Raw genomic sequence first — 24262 nt, forward strand, 5'->3', positions numbered from 1 at the left:
CATCATCTTCTTGGTGACTTCTAGAATCTTCTTGGCACTGTTTACCCCTGTTGTCAGGCAGTAAGGTGGAGGCACTGTGATGGGTGATGTCCTGTGAAGGCAGTTGCTGGGTGTGAATGGTGCACCAGATATTTTTCTCACGAGTTTAGAATCCTGAGAAACAGAAATAAAAATTATCACTACAGATTTTCCAGAATCCTCCTCACCTCTGCAATAAGATACGAGTGATGTCATGTGACCTCCCAGAATCCTCCTCACCTCTCCGGTCAGCAGGTAGATGATCTCCAGGGTGAGGTCCAATATCCTCTCGGTATTGTGAAGTAGGCCCTCATACATTCCTAGTGGTAATGTGACCTATACAGGACACTCCTTTCTATAGATATAAAAAAGCTGAAAATTATCTGGACTCTACTGGGATCATTTACTTCTGCACAAAGTCCTTCATTACTTCTGACATCTTAAGCCTCTTACACACGATCGGACTTCCAACCACCTTTTCCGTGGATTTCTGTCTGTCCGTGAACTTGGTATGCATACACACGGCAGGACTTTTTCAGCCAACAAACACGAACGTAGTGACATAATTGACATACTACGTGGTTTTTCTGCTTTTTAGTGCCACCCTTTGGGCAACTTCTGCTATTGCTGGTTGATCTTTAGCATTGGTTCTGAGCATGCGTGTTTGTACTCCGATGGACTTTTGTACACACGATCGGATTTTGCTCCATCAGACTTGTGTTGCCCGGAAAGTTTGTCTGTTTGCACAGCGAACATTTGTCCAAATGAAAACCGAAAAACTTTGTCCGATGGAGCGTGCACACAGATTTTCGTCAAAAACAGGTCCGTTGGAGGTCTGTTGTCAAAAAGTCAGATCCTGTGTATGGGTCTTTACGCTTACAGACATTGTGTATCAATGCAACTGGAACAAATCACAAGATTCTATCTAATAAGCAACTCTAACCAACATGTTTTATACAGTATATTAGTTGCATCTGGTCTATAAACCAGAGGCTCTGGATGGACAGTTGGATAAATAGTTCTATATTTAGGATGTATCTGGTCTATAAACCAGAGGCTCTGGATGGATAGTTGGATAAATGGCTCTATATTTAGGATGTATCCGCTCTAGAAACCAGAGGCTCTGGATGGACAGTTGGATAAATGGCTCTATATTTAGGATGTATCTGGTCTATAAACCAGAGGCTCTGGATGGACAGTTGGATAAATGGCTCTATATTTAGGATGTATCCGCTCTAGAAACCAGAGGCTCTGGATGGACAGTTGGATAAATGGCTCTATATTTAGGATGTATCCGGTCTATAAACTAGAGGCTCTGGATGGACAGTCGGATAAATGGCTCTATATTTAGGATTTATCTGGACACATATTATAAAATATCTCCAATATACAGGATGTGATATGTCTGTAGTAGTGGATCTTGGAAATAAAAGACGTCACAGTGACTATGGAGGAAGAGGACGGACATGACGGGGGTTACTGGGTGTAAATTTAAAATAAGATCTTATTACCTTCTCTGTTGCCAGTTCCAGCAATGTCTCCTCTTTACTTCCTCCCGACTCACCTCTCACCCGGAACTTCCTTTTTATATGTGACATCACTTCCTGTCTTTTCCTCATATCACTTCCTGTCTCTGCGTTCCACTGACACTACGTAGAATCGCCTCTTAATAATTTAGTAATATTAATAATATAAAATCGGCTGCCTCTATCGTTTTTTTTTTTTTTCTTAAATATTTTTGACAGTTGCTTCTTACTGCATTCTTCAATCCTCTTGTCTATAAAACAGCCAAGGTAAAATCCAAATACTGATAAAATATAATAAAAAAAATTGTAAAAACAAGAATTAAACCCGAACATTGCATTAAAAATAATATTTTCTTGTTTCTCATAAACATTTATTTAACTCTCCTAGAAGCCAGCAGCGTTTTTACAGAAAAAAATGGCTGACGCATGTAAAAGTGTCTAAAGTTTTTCCAAGCTTTTAACAGCTTTTACAGGAATCAGCCTCTTGGGCGTTAATTCATTCTATTGGTCAGAATAAATTATTTATAATTTATAATTACGCACTGGCAGTGGGGCTTTTTCCTGCCCCTAAAAGCCCCTGCCCCTATACATTGCTAAAAGCCTATTTGTGCATGAGCATATATTGTAGGTTAACAAGCAAGGGAGTTAGGAGGCAGGACAAATAAAAAAAAGCACCTGACGCCTCTAGGAGAGGCTGTAAAAACGTCCAGTTAAAAGCAAGCTTGGAGTGTGGAGGGTATGACAGTGGGCAGTATGTACAGGAGAGGGGTGTGGAGGGTATGACAGTGGGCAGTATGTACAGGAGAGGAGTGTGGAGGGTATGACAGTGGGCAGTATGTACAGGAGAGGGGTGTGGAGGGTATGACAGTGGGCAGTATGTACAGGAGAGGAGTGTGGAGGGTATGACAGTGACCAGTATGTACAGGAGAGGAGTGTGGAGGGTATGACAGTAGGCAGTATGTACAGGAGAGGGGTGTGGAGGGTATGACAGTGGGCAGTATGTACAGGAGAGGAGTGTGGAGGGCATGAGAGTGGGCAGTATGTACAGGAGAGGAGTGTGGAGGGCATGAGAGTGGGCAGTATGTACAGGAGAGGGGTGTGGAGGGTATGACAGTGGGCACTATGTACAGTATATATATATGTACTGTAAATATATATATAAAATCTATCACCCTGACCGTGAGGAGAACCAAGATGACGGTGGTGTGAACATTCTAAGTGGTATCTCTAGTGGCTCCATGTATCCGTAGAATATTAGCTGACACACATTTGTAACTGGACTCTTTGGACATGGACTCTCTGAAACTGGACCTTTCTGAACTCTCTGAAACTGAACCTTCTGGGCTCTCTGGAACTAGACCTTCTGGGCTCTCTGGAACTAGACCTTCAGGACTCTCTGGAACTGGACCTTCGGGACTCTCTGGAACTGGACCTTCGGGACTCTCTGGAACTGGACCTTCAGGACTCTCTGGAACTGGACCTTCGGGACTCTCTGGAACTGGACCTTCGGGACACTCTGGAACTAGACCTTCTGTGCTCTCTGGAACTGGACCTTCGGGACTCTCTGGAACTGGACTCCCTGGATCTGGACCTTCTGGACTCTCTATCTTACAAATGCAATACCAATAGATCACTCTCTAAACTGATCATATTCACCAATCATAATACATGAAACTGAACCTTCTGGACTCCCTGAAACTGGACCTTCTGGACTCTCTGAACTGGACATTCCGAACTCCCTGAAACTGAACCTTCTGGACTCTCTGAAACTAAACCTTCTGGACTCCTTGAAACTGAACCTTCTGGACTCTCTGTACTGGACCTTCTAGACTCCCTGAAACTGAACCTTCTGGACTCTCTGAACTGCACATTCCGAACTCCCTGAAATTTAACCTTCCGAACTCCCTGAAATTGAGCCTTCCGAACTCCCTGAAACTGAGCCTTCCGAACTCCCTGAAACTGAACCTTTCGAAACTGAACCTTCTGGAGTCCTTGAAACGGAACCTTTTGGTCTCCTTGAAACTGAACCTTCTGGTCTCCTTGGAACTGGACCTTCTGGACTCTCTGAAACTGAACCGTCTGGACTCCTTGAAATGGAACCTTTTGGACTCCTTGAAACTGAACCTTCTGGACTTCCTGGAACTGGACCTTCTGGACTCCTTGGAACTGGACCTTCTGGACTCCTTGAAACTGAACCTTCTGGACTTCCTGGAACTGGACCTTCTGGACTCGCTATATCACTAATGCAATACCAATGGATGACTCTCTGAACTGATCATATCCAATCACCAATCATATCATACACACGGTCTATTGTAGGAAGAAAAAAAAAACAGGACTCAGAAGATTGCAAAGTGTGGAGTTTTTTTGTTTATTTTATAAAATCATAATAAAAGATAATACTAAATCAAATCTTATATAATTAAAACAAATATTATAATCAAAGTTATTAATAACTGGACCAATGAAAAGCCAGCTACTTCAGTAAAACAAAACAAAAAAATGAGCAATGATGTGTAGCGGCAAAATAGCAACCAATAAAAAAAGTTGTCTAATTATTCCCATATTTGCCCAGTATTCAGTAACGCACTCACCGGCCTCTTTATTAGGTACGCCTGTTCAATTGCTCTGTAACACAAACTGCTAATCAGCCAATCACGTGGCAGCCACTCAATGCATTTAGGCATATAGACGTGGCAAAGACGACTTGCTGAAATTCAAACCGAGAATCAGAATGGGAGAGAAGGGGGATTGAAGTGGCTTGGAACGTGGCATGGTTGTTGGTGCCAGACGGGCTGATCTAAGTATTTCTGGGATTTTCACGCACAACCATCTCTCGCGTTTTTACAGAGAATGGTGGGAAAAAGAGAAAATATCCAGTGAGTGGAATTTGTGTGGAGGAAAATGCCTTGTTGATGTCAGAGGTCAGAGGAGAACGGGCAGACTGGTTCCAGATGTTACAAAGGCAACAGTAACTCAAATAACCTCTCGTAATTGTATTTTATTGGGATTTTATGTGATAGACCAACACAAAGTGGCAAATAATTGTGAAATGGAAAGAAAAATGATAAATGATACAAATAAATATGTGAAAAATATGGGGGGTACATTTGTATGGCGCCCCCCGGAGTCAATACTTTGTAGAACCTCCTTTCTCTGTAATTACAGCTGCAAGTCTTTTTGGGGGTGTCTCTACCAGCTTTGCACATCTAGAGAGGAACATTTCTCCCCATTCTTCTTCTTTGTAAAATATCTCAAGTTCTGTCAGATTGAATGGAGAGCGTCTGTGAACAGCAATTTTCAAGTCTTGCCACAGATCCTCAATGGGATTTAGGTCTGGACTGTGACTGGGCCATTCTAACACATGAATAGGCTTTGATCTAAACCATTCCATTGTAGCTCTGGCTGTATGTTTTGGGTCGTTGTCCTGCTGGAAGGTGAACCTCCCCCCCGGCCTCAAGTCTTTTGCAGGTTTTCTTCTAAGATTGTCCTGTATTTGGCTCCATCCATCTTCCCGTCAACTCTGACCAGCTTCCCTGTCACTGCTGAAGAAAAGCATCCCTACCACATGATGCTGCCACCACCATGTTTCACGGTTGGGATGGTGTGTTCAGTGCGATGTGCAGTGTTAGTTTTCTGCCACACATTTTTGGGCCAAAAAGTTACATTTTGGTGTCATGTGGCCAGAGCACCTTCCTCCACATGTTTGCTGTGTCCCCTCCCCCACATGGCTTCTCATAAACTGCAAACAGGACTTCTTGTGTCTTTCTTTCTCCAATGTCTTTCTTCTTGTCACTCTTCCATAAAGGGCAGATTTGTGGAGAGACCACTAATAGTTGTCCTGTGGACAGATTCTCCCCCCTGAGCTGTGGATCTCTGCAGCTCCTCCAGAGTTACCATGGACCTCTTGGCTGCTTCTCTGATGAATGCTCTCCTTGCCCGGCACGGTCAGTTTAGGGGGACGGCCATGTCTTGGTAGGTTCACAGTTGTGCCATACTCTTTCCATTTTCCGATGATGGATTGAACAGAACTCTGCGAGATCTTCAAAGCTTGGGAGATTTTATTTTATAACCTGACCCTGCTTTATACTTCTCCACAACTTTATCCCTGACCTGTCTGGTGTGTTCATTGGCCTTCGTGATGCTGTTTGTTCATTAAGGTTCTCTAACAAACCTCTGAGGGCTTCACAGAACAGCTGTATTTATGCTGAGATTAAATGACACACAGGTGGACTCTATTTACTAATTAGGTGACTTCTGAAGGCAATTGGTTCCCCTAGATTTTAGTTAGGGGTATCAAAGTAAAGAGGGCTGAATACAAATGCTCCTCCCCCCCACACTTTTTTCATATTCATTTGTATCATTTATAATTTTCCTTCCACTTCAAAATTATGTGCCACTTTGTGTTGGTCTATCACATAAAATCCCAATAAAATACATTTACGTTTTTGGTTGTAACATGACACACGTTGAACGTGAAAGAAAGGACGCTCAGCCATGTGACTTCCTCTGGTGTTGAAGAAGGTTCGCTTTTGCGGTAAAGCATTTCCCGCACGCTGAGCATGGATAAGGGCGCTCGCCCGTGTGACTTTTCTCGTGCCTAAGAAGGTTTCCTTTCGCGGTGAAACATTTTCCGCACACTGAACACGAATAAGGACGCACACCTGTGTGAATTTTCTGGTGTTGAACCAGCTCTCCTTTCGTAGTGAAACATTTCCCGCACTCGGCGCATGAAAAAGGACGCTCGTCCTTGTGACTTCTCTGGTGTTGAACGAGGTTTCCTTTGTCTGTGAAACATTTCCCGCACTCAGAGCATGAATAAGGACGTTCACCCGAGTGAGTTCTCTGGTGTTTATGGAGGCTTCCTTTCGCAGTGAAACCTTTCCCACACACTGAACATGAATAAGGACGCACGCCCGTGTGAATTCTTTGGTGTTGAAGAAGCTCTCCTTTGGTAATGAAAGATTTCTCGCACTCTGAACACGAGAAGGGGCGATCACCTGTGTGGCTTTTCTGGTGTTTTAGAAGGCTTACTTTCTGAGTGAAACATTTCCCGCACTCCGGACACGAATAAGGACACTCACCCGTGTGACTTCTCTGGTGTCTAAGAAGGTTTCGTTTTGCAGTGAAACATTTCCCGCACTCTGAACACGAATAGGGACGCTCACCCATATGACTTCTCTGGTGCTGAAGAAGTTCTCCTTTTGTAGTGAAAGATTTCCCGCACTCCGAACACGAAAAAGGACGCACACCCGTGTGAATTCTCTGGTGTTGAAGGAGGTTTCCTCTTTGGCTAAAACATTTCCCGCACTCCGAACATGAAAAAGGACGCTCCCCCGTGTGACTTCTCTGGTGCAGAAGAAGGTTTACTTTATCCACGAAACATTTCCCGCACTCCGAACATGAAAAAGGACGCTCACCCGTGTGACTTCTCTGGTGTCGAAGAAGGTTTCCTTGCGCAGTGAAACGTTTCCCGCACACGGAGCACGAAAAAGGACGCACACCTGTGTGAATTCTTTGGTGTATAAGGAGGCTTCCTTTCTGTGTGAAACTTTTCCCGCACTCTGAACATGAATGAGGACTGTCACTCTTGTGACTTCTCCGGTGCATAAGAGGACCTCTCTTTTTATTGGAAGAATGTCTTCCTGTGTGATCTCCTTCGTGGTTCAAAGAACATCCCTCGGAATTAGTTTGAGATTTGAGATGTATTTCTGGAGTAACAGAAGGTGATTTATGAGAAAGTTCCTCAGGATTAGAGGGGTCCATTGATCTCGATTGGTGAGGTCTGTGATGTCTATTATGAGTAATGAGATTTACTTCTGGAGGATGTTGTGTGATGACTTTATCTTCTACATTATAATCTGGAGATAACATATAATGTCCCTCAGAGGTATTCCGGTTTTGTGCACAATGTTCATCTGTCGGAAAGTATATAGAGAAAAGTGATGAGTATATTTTATGTCTTACAATCAGGAGTCATACTTGATGGTACAGCAATCAAAAGTTTTGCAGAACTCCGGCATGGAATTGGGAGCAATTATAACACCAAACTACGAGTCCAAACCAGATAAACAATACAAAACACCCAAACTACACCGTAATAGAGTTTGTACAATAATTACATTGGTGCTGAGAGAATGGAGATGGACCTTCCTCCAACTATTGTTTATGAAAGAGGGGTGGACCTTTCATATGGTGTACAGTATCTCCACCCCATTTGATGGGAACATGGCGTTATATTGAGGAATGGAGATGGACCTTTTCTATGGTGGACAGTATCTCCTCCTCATTTGTTGGGAACATGACGTTATATTGAGGAATGGAGATGGACCTTTCATATGGTGTACAGTATCTCCTCCTCATTTGTTGAGAACATGACGTTATATTGAGGAATGGAGATGGACCTTTCATATGGTGGACAGTATCTCCTCCTCATTTGTTGGGAACATGACGTTATATTGAGGAATGGAGATGGACCTTTCATATGGTGTACAGTATCTCCTCCTCATTTGTTGGGAACATGACATTATATTGAGGAACGGAGATGGACCTTTCCTATGGTGGACAGTATCTCCTCCTCATTTGTTGAGAACATGACGTTATATTGAGGAATGGAGATGGACATTTCATATGGTGGACAGTATCTCCTCCTCATTTGTTGAGAACATGACGTTATATTGAGGAATGGAGATGGACCTTTCATATGGTGTACAGTATCTCCTCCTCATTTGTTGGGAACATGACGTTATATTGAGGAATGGAGATGGACCTTTCATATGGTGTACAGTATCTCCTCCTCATTTGTTGGGAACATGACGTTATATTGAGGAATGGAGATGGACTTTTCATATGGTGTACAGTGTCTCCCCCTCATTTGTTGGGAACATGACGTTATATTGAGGAACGGAGATGGACCTTTCATATGGTGTACAGTAGCTTCTCCTCATTTGTTATGAACATGACGTTATATTGAGGAATGGAGATGGACCCTTTATATGGAACATTTAGCTGTGAAGTAGATACATCGATGATGTTGTTATGGTCATCCTCTAAGGTTTCTTAATTTTTTTCCTTACTGAATGCATTTGTTGGAAACATGACGTTATATTGAGGAATGGAGATGGACCTTTCATATGGTGTACAGTATCTCCTCCTCATTTGTTGGGAACATGACGTTATATTGAGGAATGGACATGGACCTTTCGTATGGCTTACTATTTTTTTTTTGGTCAGTTTAATGAACATATAATTTTTCTAATCATGTAACAAAGAAAACATTTGCTCTATTGAGGCCCCATACACACGAGAGGATTTATCCGCAGATACGGTCCAGCGGACCGTATCCGCGGATAAATCCTCTCGAGGATTTCAGAAGATTTCTATGCGATGGCGTGTACACACCATCGCATTGAAATCCGCGCTAAAATCCTCTGCCGATGACGTGTCGCGCCGTCGCCGCTATTATGACGCGGCGACGGGCGCGACGCTGTCATATAAGGAATTCCACGCATGCGTCAAATCATTACGACGCGTGCGGGGAATCCCTTTGGGCGGATGGATCCGGTAAGTCTGTACAGACGAGCGGATCCATCCGTTGGAATGGATTCCAGCAGATGGATTTGTTGAGCATGTCAGCAAATATCCATCTGCTGGAAATCCATCCCAGGGGAGATTTATCTGCGGATAAATATCCGACGGAGTGTACACACCATAGGATCTATCCGCAGAAACCCATTTGATGGGATTTATCTGCGGATAGATTCTATGGTGTGTATGGGGCCTTAGTGTTTATTACTTACTTGTGTTTATATGTAGAGAATATTCCTTGGGTTTACTTTTTATAATCATCTCTCCCTCCTCCATAGACTGTTGATCTCCTCTTGCTTCTTCTTCCTCTTTAACTTCAACTTTGATCTCCTTCAGTTTTTCATCCTGAACCCCAAAGATTACAAAATTTGTGTGTAATAGCAAACGAGATAACATTAAAGAATCTCTACATACAGCTTAGTCCCATCTACCTGATGATGGTGAGGGATGGTGTGATCTTCCTGTGTGGAATCCCGGGAATACAGAGGACGGGGACATCTCTCTGGTGGGTTCCCATTACTGGATCCATCTGTAGGAAACACACACACTGACTGAATACATTGTTTCTATGTGTTTATCAGATGATGGGGGATCTAGGTGGAGCCTCCGTACTGCTCTCTCCTTTACAATAAAGTCTCGTGAGAGCCTTTTGTGCTTCAGACTGTGGGGTACAGACCTGCTGCTCGGACTTGTCTGTTCCTGCACCAAAAAGGTAAACCACCAGGGATCAGGACCCTAAAGGCTGCAGACCACCAAGCGCCCAGGACAGGGTTTGTGGTATACCAGGACTAGTGAGCGGAATTAGCTGCTTGCCTAACAGCCCTAAAAATAGTTAATTGCATGCAGTTCTAAAGAGATAGTAACATGTGCACCACCCTACAGTTTGGGCCCCACTGTTAGCTGGGCATAGAGGATGGGGACATCCCATTAATGGATCCATCTGTAGGAAACACACACACTGACTGAATACATTGTTTCTATGTGTTTATCAGATGATGGGGGATCTGGGTGGAGCCTCCGTACTGCTCTCTCCTTTACAATAAAGTCTCCTCTTACCCGGTGATGTGAGGGGCGGCTGATTGTCCATCATGACGTCCTTGTAGAGATCCTTGTGTCCTTCTAAATACTCCCACTCCTCCATGGAGAAATAGACAGTGACATCCTGACACCTTATAGGAACCTGACACACACAATGATACAGTCACCATCCAGACACATCCCTTGTCTGTTACTGGATAATGTCCCAGAATTCCCGGCACCACTCACCTCTCCTGTCAGCAGCTCCATCATCTTTTTGGTGACGTCTAGAATTTTTTGCTCATTTTGTATCTCAGGCATCAAAGTAGAAGGCTCAGTAATAGGAATCAGGCTGTTGCTCAACTTCGGTGACAAACTGTGATCTCTCCTCGTTGTGTTATGCTCTGCAGATGTCCTCTTCTCTATTATACATTCCTGTGCAATAAAATAATAAATATTAAAATCTGAGGATCCTCCCTCTTCTCTTGCCCTCAAACATTAAAGCGAGTCCACATCCCAGCATTTCTCACCTGACCAATCAACAGCTCAAAAATCTCTAAAACGAGGTTCAATATCCTCTTTCTTAAGTGAAATATTTTCTTTCCCGTTATAAGATCGTTGAGTTTCTGTTGATACTCCATCATAACGTCCTTGTAGAGATCCTTGTGTCCTTCTAAATACTCCCACTCCTCCATGGAGAAATAGACAGTGACATCCTGACACCTTATAGGAACCTGACACACACAATGATACAGTCACCATCCAGACACAATCCTTGTCTGTTACTGGATAATGTCCCAGAATTCCCGGCACCGCTCACCTCTCCTGTCAGCAGCTCCATCATCTTCTTGGTGACTTCTAGAATCTTCTTGGCACCATTTACCCCTGTTGTCAGGCAGTGAGGGGGAGGCACTGTGATGGGCGATGTCCTGTGAAGGCAGTTGTTGGGTTTTAATGGGTCACCAGATACTTTTCTCACTACTTTATATTCCTGAGAGACAGAAAGAAAAATGATCACTACAGACCTCCCAGAATCCTCCTCACCTCTCCAATCAGATAGTATAAGAGTGATTATCATGTGACCTCCCAGAATCCTCCTCACCTCTCCAGTCAACAAGTAGATGATCTTCAGGGTGAGGTTTAATATCCACCCAGCCATGTGACTTTGGCCCTCATCCATTCTTATTGATGTGGTCATGTGATTTATACAGGACACACCTACAGAAGTAAAAAGCTGATAATTATCTGCCCTGTACTCGTATTAACCATTTCTGCACAGAGTTCCTCCATAGTTCTGACATCTCACACAGCTTCCTACTGTATATTAAGGTGGCCAGATTTTTCAAATGAAATCCGGAGACATATTTTTTTTTTTTTTACTAGTAAGTGTTATATGGGGGAAGAGAAGACATTTTTAACACGTGTCATGTGTTATGTCAATACTGTAGTCTCCTTCCCAGGCGCTTTGGGCCAGATTCACAGAAAAAGTACGCCGGAGTATCTGCTGATACTCCGGCGTACTTTCAAATTTGCCGCGTCGTATCTTTATTTGTAATTCACAAAAAAGATACAATGGCTTTTGGCTAAGATCCGACAGGCGTACGGCTTCGTACGCCTTCGGATCTTAGGATGCAATACTTCGGCCGCCGATGGGTGGAGTTTGCGTCGTTTTCCAGCGTCGGGTATGCAAATTAGCTTTTACGGCGATCCACGAAGGTACGCGCGTTCGTTACGTCGTCGCTAGTCGGTTTTTCCCGTCGCAAACTTAGGCCTGCTTTTTCATGGCTTAAATTTAGAACAGCCATGTTAAAGTATGGCCGTCGTTCCCGCGTCGAATTTCAATTTTTTTTTTTTTTTGCGTAAGACGTCCGGGAATACGAAAGTACGTTACGCACGTCGCTGTTCAAAAAACACGTCGGGGCGCCGTAATTTTGCGCAATGCACGTCGGGAAATTTTCACACGGAGCATGCCCAGAACGTTCGGCGCGGGAACGTGCCTAATTTAAATGGTACACGCCCCCTTTTGAATTAGGCGGGCTTGCGCCGGACGGCTTTACGTTACACCGCCGTAAGTTTACACGCAAGTGCTTGGTGAATCAGGCACTTGCGCTGAAAACTTGCGGCGGTGTAACGTAAAGACGATACGTTACGCCGCCACAGATCTCTATGAATCTGGCCCTTTGTTCCCAATATTCAAGACTCAGGTTTTCTTCCAAAGTACGAGGTTTATTCTTCAGATAGGCAAGCAAACAGTCAATGCTTACATAATTACAGCTGATAACACATGGTAAGATGATAATTCAGAAGGAGGAAATAGATGTTATGATATTATGATGGTACGTCTTTCTGCTCGCCTTCCATAGAGAAAGCTTCCTGCTGGGTGGGCTTTCTACCCCCATCTCCCTGTAGGGTCGGGTGACCCCAGAGTTTCCTAGCTAGCTACTCAAACCACATGGATTCTTATACTGTTCTAAAAGCCAAGCTAAGCATATTTTCTTTTAGAATAGCCCCAAGAAAGGTGGTGATGCTCCTGTCAAACGTAACACCCACTTGTATATATTAAAGTGTAAGTAAACCCCCCTATCGTTTTCAGCCAAGGAAGCTGCTATCTTTGCCTCTGTTTAATCCACAACTGTCATGATGCTGTACATGTGATCAGTCATGACGTCAGCCATTGGATGGTTTGACAGTTTGATTAGGAGCACAACCAATGGGAGTGTTACATTTCTGGCACGTGCCGTAAATGAAACTGTTTTATTAATGTGTTTACTTCCGCTTTAAGTAACACATCTCCACCCATTGTCTTGACGTAGAACTCCAAAAATACATGTAACCTACACAGCAACTGACCTTCGTCTGTCCTCAAGAAACCTCAAAATGGCCATGTTTAAATATTAATTCTCAGAAACCTTTATCACATAAAATAATAATTAATTCAAAATCTAACAGTAAGTAATGGCGGCAATCGGCGACTTTCTGTCCATCGCCGCCGCCGCCCGCCTCACAGCCTGTCAAGTCTCATTCCGTGTACACACGATCGTTTTTTCTGATGAAAAAAGTCTGATGGACTTTTTTCATCAGAAAACCGATCGTGTGTGGGCCCCATCGGACTTTTTTCCATTGGTGTAAAAAAATAGAACATGTTTTAAATTTTTCCGATAAAAAAAAAAAAAAAAGATAATAAATTCCGAAAAAAATTCTATCGGATTTTACTCCATCATAAATCTGATTGTGTGTACACGGCATTACTCTCCGGGCCCCCGGCTACTACTGGGTGGGGAGCGGAGGAAGATCACTCCACCAGGGAAGGCAAGGAGATAAGCAGGCAGGCGGCTGGCCGGATTTGAGCCAAGGCAGAAGAACATGAGAGCGGAGCTGAATGGGCATGCTCCCGAAAATGAAGAAATGGTCCCTCTGCTCCAGCCAGCACATGATCATCAGAAAGGGGCACAGATAATGGAAAAATTACTCCCCCTAAGCTAGTAGGAGTGGTGGAGCGGGGGGGTGGGGGTGTAATTCAGATTTTTTTTTTTTTATTCTGCATTGACTGTCTCTTTGATATTGCCCCAGCCCCTGTTCAAATCCAATCCGGGGACAGACTTGGTCCGGGCACCATGTCCTCAATCCGGGGACTGTCCCCGGAAACGGGATATCTGGTCACCCTATCCTATATTATCTCAAAGACAATGGGTTGAGTGCAAAATCTGGTGAAAGCTGTGCATGGTAGTCTATATTTAGGATGTATCTGGTCTATAAACCAGAGGCTCTGGGTGGACAGTTGGATAAATGGTTCTATATTTAGGATGTATCTGGACACATATTATAAAGTAACTCCAATATACAGGATGTGATATGTCTGTAGTAGTGGATGTTGGAGATAAAAGACGTCACAGTGACTATGGAGGAAGAGGACGGACATGACGGGGGGGGGGGGGGGCTTACTGGGTGTAAATATAAAATAATATCTTATTACCTCCTCTGCTGCCAGTTCCAGCAATGTCTCCTCTCTACTTCCTCCCGACTCACCTTTCACCCGGAAATAACTGTATGTGACATCACTTCCTGTCTTTTCCTCTTATCACTTCCTGTCTCTGCGTTCCACTGACAATATGTAGGATCACCTCCTTGTGGATAACATAAAATTAGCCGCCTATATATATATATTTTTTTTTACAATACTTTTGACAGTTCCTTTCTACAGTTCTCGTGTCTATAAAACATCCTAGGTAATATCCAAACAATAAAAAAATATAAATGATTTTTTTTTTTTTTTTTTTTAAATAAATTGATAAAATACACCTATGATACAAAATTATAGACCCTTCATTTCTTTGTAAGTGGGCAAACTTACAAAATCTGCAGGGAATCTAATTTTCCCCACTGTATGCAGGAGAGGAGTGTGGAGGGTATGACAGTGGGCAGTATGTACAGGAGAGGAGTGTGGAGGGTATGACAGTAGGCAGTATGTACAGGAGAGGAGTGCAGAGGGTATGACAGTGGGCAGTATGTACAGGAGAGGAGTGTGTAGGGTATGACAGTGGGCAGTATGTACAGGAGAGGAGTGTGGAGGGTATGACAGTGGGCAGTATGTACAGGAGAGGGGTGTGGAGGGTATGACAGTGGGCAGTATGTACAGGAGAGGAGTGTATGGCAGTGGGCAGATTGTACAGGAGAGGAGTGGGGAGGGTATGACAGTGGGCAGTATATACAGGAGAGGAGTGTGGAGGGTATGATAGTGGGCAGTATGTACAGGAGAGGAGTGTGGAGGGTATGGCAGTGGGCAGATTGTACAGGAGAGGAGTGTGGAGGGTATGACAGTCGGCAGTATGTACAGGAGAGGAGTGTGGAGGGTATGACAGTGGGCAGTATGTACAGGAGAGGAGTGTGGAGGGTATGATGGGGGCAGTATGTACAGGAGAGGAGTGTGGAGGGTATGATGGGGGCAGTATGTACAGGAGAGGAGTGTGGAGGGTATGACAGTGGCCAGTATGTACAGGAGAGGAGTGTGGAGTGGAGGGTGTGACAGTGGGCAGTATATACAGGAGAGGAGTGTGGAGGGTATGGCAGTGGGCAGATTGTACAGGAGAGGAGTGAGGAGGGTATGACAGTGGCAGTATGTACAGGAGAGGAGTGTGGAGGGTATGACAGTGGGCAGATTGTACAGGAGAGGAGTGTGGAGGGTATGACAGTGGGCAGTATGTACAGGAGAGGAGTGTGGAGGGTATGACAGTGGGCAGTATGTACAGGAGAGGAGTGAGGAGGGTATGACAGTGGGCAGATTGTACAGGAGAGGAGTGTGGAGGGTATGACAGTGGGCAGTATGTACAGGAGAGGAGTGTGGAGGGTATGTCAGTGGGCAGTATGTACAGGAGAGAAGTGTGGAGTGGAGGGTGTGATAGTGAGCAATAACCGACACCAATGAAAGGTACAATTCCTCCCAATGACATCAATGATGGGGTACAATTCCCCCCAATGATTGAGCACAATTCCTCCAAATGACACCAATGATGGGGTACAATTCCTCCCAATGACATCAACGATGGGGCACAATTCCTCCAACTGACATCAATGATGGGGCACAATTCCTCCCAATGATGGGGCACAATTCCTCCCAATGATGGGGGATTGTTTACTCCCACTGATGTTAGGAAATGTTGAAGGCCATAGTCCGGTCCCCCTAAAGTCTGAAGGACAGTAAACTGACCCTTTGTTTAGAGCGTTTGGAGACCCCTGGGTTGTTCACATAATTCAGGGACAGCATGCCTGCTACACGAAGAACACAATAGGCTGATACTTGAATAAAAAATTGATGCATGGTCGAGTTGCTGGAAGAAAACTTTACTGCGTCCAATGCCGCAAAAAGGCCGGTGAGGCATGTCAAGGTGTTGTTGGGTATACAGTGCATCCGGGAAGTATTCACCGATTACCAAAAAAAATGTATGTTACAGCCTTATTCCAAAATGGATTAAATTCATTATTTTTCCTCAAATTTCTACAAACAATCCCCCATAATGACAACTTGAAAGAAAAGAGTATTGTTGGAGATATGGGACTTTAAAGGTGCCTTACCATATAAGAAGTCACTCAAAATGTATGTAAAAAATATAGAAAAGTGTTTATTAAATAAGCAATATAATAAAACGGATGGATACAGTACGATCATAGCCATAGGTGTACACAAACACACCTACTATTGACAATAAATAACTGTAATCGCATACATATTTTTGTCACGGTTATATTTTTTTTTCTACACGTTTCGCCATAATGGCTTCTTTAGGACAGAACGTAAAGATTTGTTTTTAAATATTGAAGATCAACCATCGATCAGCTTCAAATGTGTACAGAAAAAAGAAACAAAAAGAGTTAATATATCATGAAAAATTTTAATATTTTAAATGCATGACTGCAAATTGCACACATCACAGGAAAACCTGGTACCAGAGAGACTCCTACCTCTTGGACTGAGTGTAATGCCTCGTACACAAGACCGTTTTTTCTCAGCAGGAAAAAAAACAATGTTTTTCCCGACAGGAGCCTGCCTTGCATACACACATTCAGGCCAAATCCCGCCCATCCCAAGCACGGTGACATACACCACGTACGACGGCACTATAAAGGGGACACTCAAAATTTATCTCAGGTGCCTCCTGTTTCCACTGATCGTCCTTGAGATGTTGAGGGAGTTTGGGGTGAAGGAACTTGACTGGACTTGGACGAGAAGGCCTGGCTTGCAGTCTCCGTTCAAATGCTCTTCTGGAAGGACGGTCAAACATTCCCATAGACACCCTCCTAAACTTTGTGGACAGACTTCCCAGAAGCTGTTATAGGTGCAAAGGGTGGGGCCAACTCAATATTGAACCCTACAAACTAAGACTGGGATGCCATTAAAATTCATGTGCGTGTAAAGGCAGGCGTCCCAATACTTTTGGTAATCCAGTGTACAGTAGTTCCGTTTTTTTTAAGGCTGTGTTATGATGACAGAATACTGACATGTTTCGCCCGCTGGGCTTCTTCAGGGCATATATTGTTTGCTACTGGTCAAGGGTGGGCCAACTCAATATTGAACCCTACGGACTAAGACTGGGATGCCATTACGTTTACGTCTATTAGCCTCTTAGCTGAGGCCTCAGTCTCATCATTCGAATAAAGGAGCTAACCCGTGTGACTTTTCTGGTGTCTAAGAAGGTGATCTTTCACAGTGAAACATTTCCCGCATACCGAGCATGGAAAAGGGGGCTCGTCCTTGTGACTTCTCTGGTGTTGAACGAGGTTTCCTTTGTCCGTGAAACATTTCCCGCACACGGAGCATGGAAAAGGGCGCTCGCCCGTGTGAAGTCTATGGTGTTTTAGTAGGCTTCCTTTTGAGGTAACACATTTCCCGCACACTGAGCATGAATAAGGACGCTCGCCTGTGTGAGTTCTCCCGTGTCTAAGAAGATTTGCTTTCCTGGTGAAACATTTCCCGCACGCTGAGCATGGAAAAGGACGCTCCTCCGTGTGACTTCTCTGGTGTCCAATAAGGCTTTTTTTATCAATGAAAGATTTCCCGCACTCTGGACATGAAAACGGACGCTCTCCCGTGTGACTGTTCTGGTGTTTCAGTAGGCTTCCTTTGTCAGTGAAGCACTTCCCGCACTCTGGACAAGAAAAGGGATGCTCACCGGTGTGACTTCTCTGGTGCTTAAAAAGGCCCGATTTGCCAATGAAACATATCCCACACGCTGAGCATGAATAAGGACGCTCAGCCGTGTGACTACTCCGGTCTGCATTAAGCTCTTCTTTCACGGTAAGAGATTTCCCACACTCTGTACATGAAAAGGGAAGCTCATCTGTGTGAGTTCTTTGGTGTTTAAGAAGACCTCCCTTATCAGCGAAACCTTTCCCACACTTCGGACATAAATAGGGGCGCTCACCCGTATGAGTTCTTTGGTGTATAAGAAGACCTCCTTTATCAGCGAAACCTTTACCGCATTTGGGACATAGATAGGGGCGCTCACCCGTGTGACTTCTCCGGTGTCTCAGAAAGTGTGCTTTCATGACAAAACTTTTCCCGCACTCTGAACATAAATAAGGACGCTCGCTGGTGTGAATTCTCTGGTGATAAAAAAGGTATCTTTTCGCAGTGAAACATTTCCCGCACTCTGTACATGCGAAAGGACGTACACCTGTGTGTATTCTTTGGTGTATAATGAGCTCGTTTTTCGCAGAAAATGATTTTTCACACTCGGAACATGAAAAAGGACGCTCACCCGTGTGACTTCTCTGGTGCTTAAGAAGGTCTGCTTTATCGACGAAACCTTTCCCGCACTCTCGACATTGATGGGGACGTTCCCCTGTGTGAATTTTCTGGTGTCTAAGAAAGTGATCTTTCGTAATGAAACGTTTCCTACACACCGAACATGGAAAAGGGCGCTCGTCCGTGTGAATTCTCTCGTGTCTAAAAAGATTTCTTTTGCTGCTAAAACATTTCCCGCACTCTGAACATGACAATGAACTCTCTCCTGTGTGAACTGCTTCATGCCTAAAAAAAGATTCCTGGGGACTGGATAGATCTGCAGATCCATCCGTACTCTGAGATTGTAGATGTATCTCTGGAGTCACAGAATGTTCCTCAGGATTAGAAGGATCCATTGATCTTAGATGGTCATCTGATGTCATAGTATGGGATTTATCAGAAGGCTCCTCAGGATTAGAAGGATCCATTGATCTTAGATGGTCATCTGAGGTCATAGTGTGGGATAGATGGACATCTGATGTCATAGTATGGGATTTATCAGAAGGTTCCTCAGGATTAGAGAGGTCCATTGATCTCGATTGGTGAGGTCTGTGATGTCTATTATGAGTAATGAGATTTACTTCTGGAGGATGTTGTGTGATGACTTTATCTTCTGCATTATAATCTGGAGATAACATATAATGTCCCTCAGAGATATTCCAATTTTGTGGACAGTGTTCATCTGTCGAAAAGTAAATAAAAAAAAAGTGATAAGTATATTTTATGTCTTACAATCAGGAGTCATACTTGATGGTACAGCAATCAACAGTTTCACAGAACTCCGGCATGGAATTCGGAGCAATTATAACACCAAACTACGAGTCCAAACCAGATCAACAATACAAAACACCCAAACTACATTGGGTAATAGAGTTTGTACTACGATTACATTCCAACTATTGTTTAGAAAAGAGGGGTGGACCTTTCATATGGTGTACAGTGTCTCCTCCTCATTTGTTGGGAACATGACGTTATATTGAGGAATGGAGATGGACCTTTCATATGGTGTACAGTATCTCCTCCTCATTTGTTGGGAACATGATGTTATATTGAGGAATGGAGATGGACCTTTCATATGGTGTACAGTATCTCCTCCTCATTTGTTGGGAACATGACGTTATATTGAGGAATGGAGATGGACCCTGTATATGGAACATTTAGCTGTGGAGTAGATACATCGACGATGTGGTTATGGTCATCCTCTAAGTCTCCTCAATTTTTTTCCTTACTGAACGCATTTGTTGGAAACATGATGTTATATTGAGGAATGGAGATGGACCTTTCATATGGTGTGCAGTATCTCCTCCTCATTTGTTGGGAACATGACGTTATATTGAGGAATGGAGGTGGACCTTTCATATGGTGTACAGTATCTCCTCCTCATTGGTTGGGAACATGACGTTATATTGAGGAACGGAGATGGACCCTTTATATGGGACATTTAGCTGTGGAGTAGATACATCGATGATGTTGTTATGGTCATCCTCTAAGTCTCCTCAATTTGTTTCCTTACTGAATGCATTTGTTGGGAACATGACGTTATATTAAGGAATGAACATGGACCTTTCACAGGGTGTACAGTATCTCCTCCTCATTTGTTGGGAACATGACGTTATATTGAGGAATGGAGATGGACCTTTCATATGATGTACAGTATCTCCTCCTCATTTGTTGGGAAAATTATTCTATATTAACCGCTTGCCGACTGCCTTACGCACTTATAAGTCGGCAGAATGGCACGGGCAGGCAAAGCGTTGCTTTAAATCTGTCGCCAAGCAGGTGCAAGCGTCCGCCCGCCGCGGTCTCCGTGACCGTGCCCGCGGACTGGATGTCCGCCGGTGTCCCGCAATCGGGTCACGGAATGGCAGAACGGGGGGGGGGGGGGGGGGGATGCCTGTGTAAACAAGTCATCTCCCCATTCTGTCTAGTGACAGGACAGTGATCTTCTGCTCCCTCTCATTGGGAGCAGCGATCAGTGACGTGTCCCAGTAAGCCATGCCCCTAACAGTTAGAATCACTCCCTAGAACACACTTAACCACTTCCCCACCCCCTAGTGGTTAACCGCTTCACTGCCAGTCACATTTACACATTAATCAGTGCATATTTATAGCACTGATCGCTGTATAAATAACAATGGTCCCAAAATGGTGTCAAAAGTGTCCGATGTGTCCGCATAAAGTCGGTCACGATAAAAATCACTGATCGACGCCATTACTAGTAAAAAAATTATAGACGCTATAACTTTTGCGCAAACCAATCAATATATACGCTTATTGCGATTTTTTTTACTAAAAATATGTAGAAGAATACGTATCGGACTAAACTGAGGAAAAAAAACTTATTTTATTTATTTTTTGGGGATATTTATTATAGCAAAAAGTAAAAAATATATATATATTTATTTGTTTCAAAATTGTCGCTCTATTGTTGTTTATAGCGCAAAAAAATAAAAACCGCAGAGGTGATCAAATACCACCAAAAGAAACCTCTATTTGTGGGGAAAAAAAGGATATGCATTTTTTTTGGGAGCCACGTCGCACGACTGCGCAATTGTCAGTTAAAAACGACGCAGTGCTGAATCGCAAAAAGTGGTCTTTGGCCAGCCAAATGGTCCAGGGCTGAAGTGGTTAAAGAGGTGACATCTCCCTGGTGGGTTCCCATTACTAGATCCATCTCTATAGGAAACACACACACTGACTGAATACATTGTTTCTATGTGTTTATCAGATGATAGGGGATCTAGGTGGACCCTCCGTACTGCGCTCTCCTTTACAATAATGTGCACCACCCTACAGTTTGGGCCCCACTTTTAGCTGGGAAATAAAGAGGACGGGGACAGCTCTCTGGTGGGTTCCCATTACTGCATCCATCTCTATAAGAAACACATACACTGACTGAATACATTGTTTCTATGTGTTTATCAGATGATGGGGAATCTAGGTGGAGCCTCCGTACTGCTCTTTCCTTTACAATAATGTGCACCACCCTACAGTTTGGGCCCCACTTTTAGCTGGGAAATACAGAGGACAGGGACATCTCCCTGTTGGGTTCCCATTACTGGATCCAGCTGTAGAAAACACACACACTGACTGAATACATTGTTTCTATGTGTTTATCAGATGATGGGGGATCTAGGTGGACCCTCCGTACTGCTCTCTGAATATACTATGGGTCACCTGTGCTATTCTCTGTAGAAGTGTCCTCCTCTATGAATGTCCACGTCATTCCAGCCTCCTTCATACATTGCTGATCATCCCTCACATACGTCTCTTCTGCTTCATCCTCAACTTTAATGTTCATCAGATCTTCACCCTAAACCAAGAAAATATCTTGTAGGATCCATACACCACCTCCACAAGTCATTTTCATGTTCTAGACGCTTCATCCCACCAACCTGATCTTCCTGTGTGGAATCCCGGGAATACAGAGGACGGGGACATCTCTCTGGTGGGTTCCCATTACTGGATCCATCTGTAGGAAACACACACACTGACTGAATCCATTGTTTCTATGTGTTTATCAGATAATGGGGGATCTGGGTGGACCCTCCGTACTGCTCTCTCCTTTACAATAAAGTCTCCTCTTACCCGGTGATGTGAGGGGCGGCTGATTCTCCATCATGACGTCCTTGTAGAGATCCTTGTGTCCTTCTAAATACTCCCACTCCTCCATGGAGAAATAGACAGTGACATCCTGACACCTTATAGGAACCTGACACACACAATGATACAGTCACCATCCAGACACATCCCTTGTCTGTTCCTGGATAATGTCCCAGAATCCTCCTCACCTCTCCTGTCAGCAGCTCCATCATCTTCTTGGTAACTTCTAGAATCTTCTTGCCACTGGTTACCTCTCTTGTCAGGCAGTGAGGTGGAGACCCTGTGGTGGGTGATGTTTCATGAAGGCAACTACTGGGTGTTAATGGTTCACTAGATACTTTCTTCACTAATTTACAATCCTGTGTAAAGAGGAAAGATTTTTTTAAATATATCAGTACGGACTTCCCAGAATCCTCCTCACCTCTCCGGTCAGGTCAGGTCTGTGTTTTATTAATTGAGATATAAGTGCTGTCATGTGACCTCCCAGAATCCTCCTCACCTCTCCGGTCAGCAGGTAGATGATCTCCAGTGTGAGGTCTAATATCTTCTCAGTCATGTGACTGTGGTCCTCATCCATCGTTGTAGATGTTGTCATGTGATCTCTGTAGGACTCTCCTCTCTGTAGACGGATAATAATTTTAGAATTATCTGGACTGTACTGGGATGAAGAATGTCTGCACAGAGGTCCTCCACCAAAATAGGTCGGGGGGGCATAGGGTTGCCACCTTTTCTTAAAGCCAAACCCAAACACTTTAGCGGCCTGGGACACCTTTGTGTGTCCCAAGGAGACTAGTAATGTGTTGTGCATAGCGTGCCGCAGCAAACAATGGGTGTGGCCAAATTGCTCTTTCTGACATCATCACCCTGCCACCCAGTGATGCCGAACTTGCCCAAAGACAGCCGCCTGAATCTCCCGGATGGCAACAGATTTGTGCGACTATTTTGGTTACTTGATGAGCCACTGCCTGGTTTGAATAATGTGTCTGGGTTTCAGTCTGCCTGAACCCTGGACACATGATTCCAAACCCGGATTTTCCTGGTGAATCCTGGACAGGTGGCAACCATAGTGGGGCATCTATGCTGTGACTGGTGTTCAGGATCAAATCACAAAGCATGCTTTCCAGTTGGATATATGGCTCTATATTTTTTTTTTTTTTTTAAAGCCTATGGCGTGTGAACACACCCAAAAAACTCCACCCGGTGCAGAAAAAATGTGCACACACATAAAAAGTGTTCACAAAAACGTGCAGACGGGTGCAACGTCAAGTGGTCCTCCTGTGAAGAAGGGACACAAAAACCCTGATCCCCGGGGCGTTAGGCTCCAGACGGGGACTGAGGTACTGTGGTCCGAGCAACCGACACGGACCCAACTTCCTTGGAGGGACTGCCGAAACAGAACCCTCCCAGTACTAGGTGGGGCTCCCCCGAAGGGAGACCCCATGAGAGCAGGTGAACTAAGCCAGAAGGCCATGTCCACCCACTCCCAAGACGTTCAGGGCTGGCCCGAGGACCGGTGTAGTGTCACAGTTTGCTGCCTATCGTAGAATGCTGCGGAAGTCACGTGGCGGCCAACTGCGCATGCGCGATGCGTTCCAAACGCAAGTGCGATGCGTTCCAATGGATTTACGACAGTACACACCAGCGAACCCGGCATTCATGGCGACATGGATTTAGAGGAAAGTGGCCAGTCGGTCTCACGTCCTCGCGTCGCTCGGACGGCTCGCTTCGCTCGGCCTCCTGGCTCTTTTTTTAACATTCTCCAATCCACGGGGATGTTAAGGAAAGAGCCTGGATGCTGACCGAGGTTTCACTGGTGTGTACTGTCGTGAATCCATTGGAACGCATCGCATTTGCGTTTGGAACGCATCGCGCATGCGCAGTTGGCCGCCACGTGACTTCTGGAGCATTGTACGATAGGCAGCAAACTGTGACAATACACCAGCACCCTACTAATCACACAGTGAACAAAACGTGCACAAACAAAAAAAGACAAAAAAGTGACAAACATAGGCAATAAATAAAATAAAGTGGGGGAAAGGGATAGTGAAGCGGAGAGTGAAAGAAGTGGTCATTGTGGTATACAATGACCAGGCCCTATATTTATTGGTCTATCAACTAGCAGCTCTGGATGTACAGTTGGGTTAATGGCTCTAAATATTTTATATATATATATATATATATATATATATATATATATATACACACACACACAGAGACAGAGAAAGCCTCATCT

General features: G+C 44.2%; 2 protein-coding genes across 2 annotated transcripts in view; both read right to left on the reverse strand.

Annotated features, from left to right (window-relative positions):
- LOC120910576 overlaps positions 1-24262 on the reverse strand; it is a 76529-nt gene that overhangs the window by 27123 nt on the left and 25144 nt on the right. Inside the window, exons 6-17 of the mRNA XM_040322335.1 lie at positions 22281-22388; positions 21822-21854; positions 21604-21739; positions 17309-19108; positions 11251-11366; positions 11032-11139; positions 9344-9476; positions 6965-7462; positions 6629-6837; positions 3213-3776; positions 2812-3151; positions 1775-1825 (exon numbers count right to left, since the gene is read on the reverse strand). Coding sequence (XP_040178269.1) covers positions 1775-1825; positions 2812-3151; positions 3213-3776; positions 6629-6837; positions 6965-7462; positions 9344-9476; positions 11032-11139; positions 11251-11366; positions 17309-19108; positions 21604-21739; positions 21822-21854; positions 22281-22388 — 4096 coding nt within the window. The remainder of the gene's footprint in view (positions 1-1774; positions 1826-2811; positions 3152-3212; positions 3777-6628; positions 6838-6964; positions 7463-9343; positions 9477-11031; positions 11140-11250; positions 11367-17308; positions 19109-21603; positions 21740-21821; positions 21855-22280; positions 22389-24262) is intronic.
- On the reverse strand, positions 5959-9597 carry LOC120910071 (zinc finger protein OZF-like). Its single transcript, XM_040321925.1, has 2 exons — positions 9344-9597; positions 5959-7462 (listed from the first exon to the last, which is right to left on the reverse strand). Exons 1-2 carry the CDS (start codon positions 9525-9527, stop codon positions 6036-6038), a joined length of 1611 nt encoding a protein of 536 aa, XP_040177859.1. The 5' UTR covers positions 9528-9597; the 3' UTR covers positions 5959-6035.

The sequence above is a fragment of the Rana temporaria genome, chromosome 8 (assembly GCF_905171775.1).
Source record: "Rana temporaria chromosome 8, aRanTem1.1, whole genome shotgun sequence".
NCBI lineage: Eukaryota > Metazoa > Chordata > Amphibia > Anura > Ranidae > Rana > Rana temporaria.